This window comes from Brachyhypopomus gauderio, chromosome 3, assembly GCF_052324685.1.
Source record: "Brachyhypopomus gauderio isolate BG-103 chromosome 3, BGAUD_0.2, whole genome shotgun sequence".
Lineage (NCBI taxonomy): Eukaryota > Metazoa > Chordata > Actinopteri > Gymnotiformes > Hypopomidae > Brachyhypopomus > Brachyhypopomus gauderio.
This window is the reverse complement of record NC_135213.1, coordinates 38,718,020-38,725,519: the sequence shown is the minus strand read 5'-3', so window position 1 is coordinate 38,725,519 and position 7,500 is coordinate 38,718,020. Positions and strand designations below refer to the sequence as shown.

The window sequence follows — 7,500 nt, the reverse complement described above, 5'->3', positions numbered from 1 at the left end:
CAGGTGACGCTTGTTGCTGTGCATAGACTCACAGGAGGTCCAGGAGGGCCCGTCTCCCCCATTGGTCCAGGAGGGCCCGTCTCCATCTAGGAATGAATATACAGAACGTGATTATTTGAATGAAAGGTCCACGAGGGGAAGAACAAATACGTAAATAAACAAATGTTCTCCTGGATTACTTACAGGCCAGCCCGTCGCCAGCAAGTGGTAATACGCTGTTCTCTGCAAAACAGACGTAGTCTAATGAACAGAAGATCACTGAAGGGATCTTTAAAGACCAAGTTAGGTTCACATATATATTTTTAGCTAATATGTAGCTTGAGATGTTTCTATATGCCCGAGATAATGAGCAGTGATGGCTAAGTTACCTTGAAAAAGTAATCCGATTACTGATTACTGATTACTCCTTTTAAAAGTAACTTAGTTACGTTACTGATTACTTGATTTTAAAAGTAACTACGTTAGATTACAAGTTACTTTAATAGTTACATTCAGCAGCAAAATAAGTTTTTCCAATACTCACTTTATTGGAAGTGCATTTTTAACAGTAACAATGTATTGAAGCAGGTTCGGTAACCGAGGCAGAAACTGCTTAATCCAAAAATCCAGAGGAGGCAAACTTTTGATAACGCAACCCTGGCGCGCGCAGGCTCCGCCCCCCCAGTGTCACTTAAAGGGCAAGACTCGCCGTGAGGAGCAGGAGTCGCTACAGTATCTCCTGACATTACGTTTGTGTAGCTGTGCGGTATTATTTGTAAATTTATTTGTAAACGTAATACAAGCGAACTGTTCAGTCAGACAGCTTGTGAAACGAAATACCATTAAAATTTCAAGCATTTTAAAGTAGGCGACGTTAGTCAAAATTCCAGCACTTTTCAAACGTGGAACACAAAGCAACATTAAAATTCTTCAGGTAAATGTTCCTTCCCCTGTTTTTGAGGGGTGTTTCTTTATACTACCACATATTGTTACGGGAGGACACGCAAAAAATGACTTATAAAACATGCTCGCGCTCTCACAGGGTCGCGCGCAGCGTGCGGAGTCGAGCGCTACGGTCAGACGCAAAAGTAGAACTGACCAAGAAGAAAGCAAATATATATATTTTACTAGGGAAAATAAAAATAATAACGCACAGTTATTTGGATAAGTAACTTTAATCTGATTACTGGACTGGAAATAGTAGCGCGTTATATTACTCGTTACCGAAAAAAGTAGTAAGATTAGAGTAACGCGTTACTTAGTAACTGACATCACTGATAATGAGGTCACCAGCTTTGGTCCGATAGGGAGGAGATTTGCTCAAGGGCAAATGTTACAACTTGTAGTGCTCTTGCCTTAAACAGTCTGATGGAGACCCATTAGGGTCAGTTGCAGGGCAGAGAGTGGTACCAGAAGGCCCGTCTTCCTGTTCGGAAGGCAGATAACAGTCAGGGGACAGTGTGAGCCGTCTGGACGCCTAAGGAAGTGCAGTCTGCTGCCCCACACAGCAGCACACACAGGAGAGCCTGAACCCGCTCAGTAAATCACTGGCAGCCGCTGCTCTCGACAGCGTTTGCCTTGGCTCAGGTTCAGATGGCCGCGGGGCAGGGGGCCTGGGCACGCTGGCGGCCAGGGGAGGTGAGCTTCAGACAGGCCTGGGAGAGCCGGACCAACACCCCTCCCCCCCCCCGCATCCACGCTTTGCAGGCCTGGCTGACCCGGAGGTGCTGTGGGGAGGTGAAGCCTGGGTGGTGGGGGTTGTGGGGGTGGTGGGAGGTGGTGGGGATGGTGGAGGGGGTCAACACTGAGGCCTTTCACTGAGAACTCCTCTGTAAACGGCGCGAGAACCGTCAAAGTGAATACGGCTGTAAAGGCACGAGGGCGATGATCCTGGGGTTTGGCTTGCTGTATCCGACGGCAAATGGAGCTTGGTTACAGGCGAGAGTTCTGGGCACCGACCCACCCCGATGGCGTCCAAACAGAACACACACACTCGGACAGACCGGACAGGTTACGCAAACCAGCCATGTTCCCAGAGAGCAAGCCAAGTCTGGCCACACAAAGCGAAACATCTCCATAAAACCCCAAAGAAGATCCTAATAGGATCTGAAGGTCTAAGGACAGACGCTGGTGCTCTTCCCTTTCACACAATCATCTCAAACTAGCAGATCATCTCAGGATCATCTCAGGATCATCTCAGGATCAGGCCTGTACCATCATCCTAAAGATGACATCAGGCAGAAAAATGAAAACATTGGCAGCGACACTGAACAAACTTGCCATCACATGTCATCAACGTACACTGTATTCTTCTCATAGCATAGAATAAATACACTTCATACACTTCCCTCCACACCAACCCGGTGTCCCACATGGAGGCATTTATGTGTTGTGAAAAGCGCTATACAAATAAATTTGATTTGATTTGATTTGATTTGATTTAAAAGGATTGCCGCAATCAACCGCAAATCAAGAATGACGCTGGGAAAAATAAAAGACGTGCTTGTCTCACAGGAAAACTCAAAGGCAACTGCAGGTCCAGAACTCTCTGTCTGACTAAATCACACATCACAAAGCCAATCAGCAAACCCCATTTGACTCTCAACTCTTGTGATGCTTCCACCAGTCTCCTGTTCATCACTCTACGTTTGCGTACAGGGCAGCAGGTCCCTCTCCTGACCATCCCTGCGGACGGCTCTGCCGAGACAGGGGTCCTCACACCACCACTAAATCACCACCAAAAGTAGTAGAGTTCTGTTACGAGCTGACCGACAGAACCTTTAGGACAGATAATATCCTCCCGGGTTCCAGGATGGGCCAGGAACATGTGGGGAATCCAAATATGTAACACAGGTTCCAATCCTCAGCACGTACGTGGAGGTCAGGCCTGTGGAGACACACCACCATGATGGGGACACACCGCTGTGGCGGAGCGAAGCGTTTTGAATACACAGGGGTGTGACGGCGTGCCTCGTTCCGGCTCATGTGAATTTCTGAGTTCGAATTGAGGGATTTCCAAGCTGTCTGGGTTACTCGGACGACAGAGGGAGAACCATGGGACGGACGCCTACCCTGAAGGCAGCCCGGTCCTCTGGTGTGTTCCTCCACAGGTAGAGCGTAGGTAACCCGGCCGGGCCTGGAGGTCCAGTCTGGCCCCTTGGTCCATCTCGCCCTCTTTCACCATCAGAGCCCTAAGAGAAATAACGGCAGTGTTAGCGCAGCTGTGACAAACACGCTGAGATGTTCCACGCCTTCAAACGCGCTTCCTCACCTGGTTCCCCTTAAATCCAGCATACCCTCTCGAACCTGCACAACCCTACGGAACAGAAATCAGGAATATGAACCGACACGAACGGTGTGACTGGACCGTGCAGATTCCCACAGCAGAACCCAGAAAAGACCGTGACCACACGAAAGTGAGGTCACCAACTTCTGAGGAGGCCATCTTGGCGAAGCATCACAGAGATGTTTCTAGAAGATTGCTTCCCGTGTTTAAATGCCGGTGTGGATGCACATCACTCTATAAGTGGCACTAATAATGAACAAACCTGCCGTTCTTTTCATTGGGAGACAAAGAGAAAAGATGAGTCACATCTTTCATAAATAACCCTCCTAAGGTCTGTAATTTGGTGTAATCATCTGCAGCTCTTATTGGCGCCACTGCACTGCGAATTTCTCTGAGCCACATTTATATAGAGAACACGGAAAGAGTGAAAAAACCCGCACTGTAGTCCAAACCAAAATATTATTGAAAAACTCAAGAGTTGGATATCAAACGAAACCAAAACAATGATCAAAAACACCCTAAAAATAAATTCGGCTTCATCATTAGAGGCGGCGACGGGCCATATCTGCCTCTTATATGAAACGTGAAGACAAACAAAGTCTGTACTACTAGTTTGAAGCTGAACCGGCTCAAGTGTGAACCAACAGACTGGAGAATCACAGCGAATGCATCTCTGAGCAGATAATACACGTTTCACATTCCGTGTTCATGAGCTACTAGGAATATTAAATGGGAACTTGTTTCAGTCTGGCCATATTGTACAGCTCAAGCTGTAGCCAGACACTGTAATGTTATTCTCTAGTCTACTGCCTATAACAGGCAGGGGGAAACACAGACTCAAAGACATCCATGATTATTGTGTAGCTCCAGAAATGTCAGGCACCAAGAATCAAATGAGCAGCACTATTTGGTGTGTGAGGTAACACACTTCACCACAATGGCTCTTCATCCATCATCACTTCTGTGCCGTTTATAGTCTTCCTCCAGTTGAGGCAGAGGTGTTACTCACTCTTTTCCCAGGAGGTCCGACTGGTCCCGGGGGTCCTCTAACCAGACGGTACTGCCTCCCGTCTGAGCCGGCTACCACGTTGCCGTGCTGGGGTGCGCGCATGTTCCCTGTCGTTCTCGGGGCGGGTGGGTCTGCTCGTCTGGCCTGCATGGGCCTTGGCAGGCGTCTCTCGGTGGGGGAGTCTGGGTGAGTCCGTGCGGGACTAGGAGAAGCAGGACCGATGGACGTCCCTGAGGAGGACGGCTGGTCCACCGCCTTCAGATTTAGGTCGTGGGGGTTTGGATGTGGAAAGTTCTCGGTTAGGCGCACAGTATCAAATCTGGGATCTGGGTCAACGATGTCCACCGGGGGTTTAGAGTGAATTACACGCAGAGGACTGTGGATCAGGCCTGTGTTTCTTTTCTGCCAGGACGTGTTTCCCCGTGTGGATTTAGCGCTGGTGGACTGCGTCGAATCGTCCGTGCTGTCCTTAATCCTGCTGTGTGGCCGGACCTGGAGCGGGTCGTAAAGATCAGGTTCCTCCAGCACACGGAAGCCATTAGCCAGGTTCTTGAGGTCACCCCTCTGGGAACGGGCGGAAGTGTTCACCTCACCTTGAGGAACCAAAGGTTCCTGTAGGAAGAAACAAAACCAATGAACACAAGCGTTAAATAAATAAAAGTAAATATATTAAACACTGAAAAATCAATCCAGTAAAGACTGACTGACGTCTTTTAATCTATAGTCACACCAGCATGTGATGTGTTGCAGACAAACACACTGTAGACGGATCTTAAATGTGATAATTGCTTGGTAGACATTGTGCAGATGGTCATTTAAGTTACGTTACCATATTGTTAATTGGGATTTTCATCTCAATTGAAATGAGTCCTCCACATTATCCCGTCTGTGCAGTGAGACACACTAGAGATCTCTAGGGGGCTGTGGTGCGCACACACGCACACACACGCACACACACACACACACACACACACACACACACACACACACACACACACACACACACACACACACACTAGTGATATCTAGGGGGCTGTGGTCCATGCACGCACACACACACACACACACACACACACACACACACACACACACACACACACACACACGCACACACACACACACACACACACACACACTAGTGATCTCTAGGGGGCTGTGGTGCACACATACACACACACTAGTGATATCTAGGGGGCTGTGGTGCACACCCCTACACACTAGTGATCTCTAGGGGGCTGTGGAGCGCTCACACACACACACAACACACACACACGCACACACTAGTGATATCTAGGGGGCTGTGGTGCACACATGCCCAGAACGGTGGGTAGCACTAGCTCGATGCCTGGGGAGCAGTTGGGGTTAGGTGCCTTGCTCAAGGGCACTTCATGGCCTAGGGCCTGGGAATCAAACCCACGACCCTCAGGTCACAAGTGCATGTCCTAAACCACCAGACCATGACTTAGAAACTCAAAACATCTTTGAAGCCATTTAAAGACTCAAAGCCACCAGTCTGTCCGGAGTGAAGTCTACACCAAACTGGACCGGTCTACTCCAGACTGGACCGGTCAACACCAGACTGGACCGGTCAACACCAGACTGGACCGGTCTCCTCCAGCAGATGACGAGCATCAGGGTGGACACAACAGAGTCAGACACACAGCACCGCTAACAGTGACCTCACACGGCAGGGACACTCGATCTCAGAAGATGACATGATCAGCCCAAAATAATCGCGCTCCGAGCTCCAGCTTGGATCTTTTGGCTATCGCTTGATGAAAGGTTGAATCTGAGGTTTTGGCTCTGGGATAGGTATACATGACTTTAGCACTTTTCAATAAAGATCTGCTAATCAGACCATAGTGGGACTTTTGGAACAGAACCAGAACCGAGTGTGAATGCGATGCCTTTGGGGATTAAACAATAATTGCATTATCTTAAGCGCATAATAGACAGGGATGATGTGAAAGGGCTGAGATCCTGTGTCAGGAAGGCTCTCCATCACACAACACTTCCTTAATAAACGCACTTTGGTCTGATCTGCGTCAGATAGGGCATCCTTAAAAATGGCGTGACTTGGACAGAAAAGCACTGACACTAATGAAATACGATGTGCCAACCGCGTTTGTTGCCAAGTGAGGAGCTTGCATTGGCAGTCACATGATCTCGCCTGCCAGCATGAGGTCACATGATCTCGCCTGCCAGCATGAGGTCACATGGTCTCGCCTGCCAGCATGAGGTCACATGATATTGCCTGCCTGGATGAGGTCACATGATCTCGCCTACATGCATGAGGTCACATGATCTCGCCTGCCTGGATGAGGTCACATGATCTCGCCTGCCTGGATGAGGTCACATGATCTCGCCTGCATGCATGAGGTCACATGGTCTCGCCTGCCTGGATGAGGTCACATGATCTCGCCTGCCTGGATGAGGTCACATGATCTCGCCTACATGCATGAGGTCACATGATCTCGCCTCCCTGAATGAGGTCACATGATCTCGCCTGCCTGGATGAGGTCACATGATCTCGCCTGCATGCATGAGGTCACATGGTCTCGCCTGCCTGGATGAGGTCACATGATCTCGCCTGCATGCATGAGGTCACATGGTCTCGCCTGCCTGGAGGATTCAAGTTAAGGCACCTCTAAGGCCGAGTGTGACCACTCTATGACCACTCACATTCTGCACAGCCGACCAGAAGGAGTAATGAGGCCACTGCATAAATCCTCACACACACACAGGTAAGACGTCCCTCTGAATGACAATTTGTTTCAAAATACAGCCGAGTGGACACACTGCAAAACTTCAGTGAAGTCACTAGATAAAAGCTTCCCACAGGGCTTAGGATTCAGCAGAGTTCAGCCACAACTGATCAGTGCAGCTTTTCAACTAGAGTCTCGCTGTTTCTCGCCATCGTTGTTGCTGTCGCTGGTCACTGCGGTCTTCTCTACATCCTCCATCTATCACTTCTAAACTTGTATTTCCTTTTCTGCACTGTGGTCTCTGCACCAAGACTGAAGAATCACCTCTATAAGCGTGACTGCGTGGGGGGGATCAGCCCCTTCGACAAACACATGATGACAGAGTTGCTATAGGAGAAGAGTCTGACAGCTGAATCCCTCCTGGACCACCACATGTTTGTGTAGCCGTCTCATTTACCTCAAGACGCAAGACGGACAAATATAAACTCACAGTCACGAGCAGCAGAGGTTCTGGACCGAGG

The 7,500-nt window shown here is 49.1% G+C and overlaps 1 protein-coding gene and 1 long non-coding RNA gene across 9 annotated transcripts in view; one reads left to right on the top strand and one right to left on the bottom strand.

The window, feature by feature from the left end:
• The window catches only part of LOC143509468 (uncharacterized), a 57,618-nt gene that overhangs the window by 21,381 nt on the left and 28,737 nt on the right, over positions 1-7,500 (bottom strand). For all 8 annotated transcript variants that reach the window (XR_013129679.1, XM_076998216.1, XM_076998219.1 and 5 more), the window contains exons 7-11: positions 4,275-4,886; positions 3,251-3,295; positions 3,051-3,170; positions 184-222; positions 33-86 (exon numbers count right to left, since the gene is read on the bottom strand). Coding sequence is in view for 7 of the 8 variants with exons in the window: in XM_076998216.1 (XP_076854331.1) it covers positions 33-86; positions 184-222; positions 3,051-3,170; positions 3,251-3,295; positions 4,275-4,886 (870 nt within the window). In the remaining variant the exon portion in view is untranslated. The remainder of the gene's footprint in view (positions 1-32; positions 87-183; positions 223-3,050; positions 3,171-3,250; positions 3,296-4,274; positions 4,887-7,500) is intronic.
• The window catches only part of LOC143509472 (uncharacterized), a 5,755-nt gene continuing 5,204 nt past the window's right edge, over positions 6,950-7,500 (top strand). The window contains exon 1 of the long non-coding RNA XR_013129681.1: positions 6,950-7,018. This is a non-coding gene — a long non-coding RNA (uncharacterized LOC143509472). The remainder of the gene's footprint in view (positions 7,019-7,500) is intronic.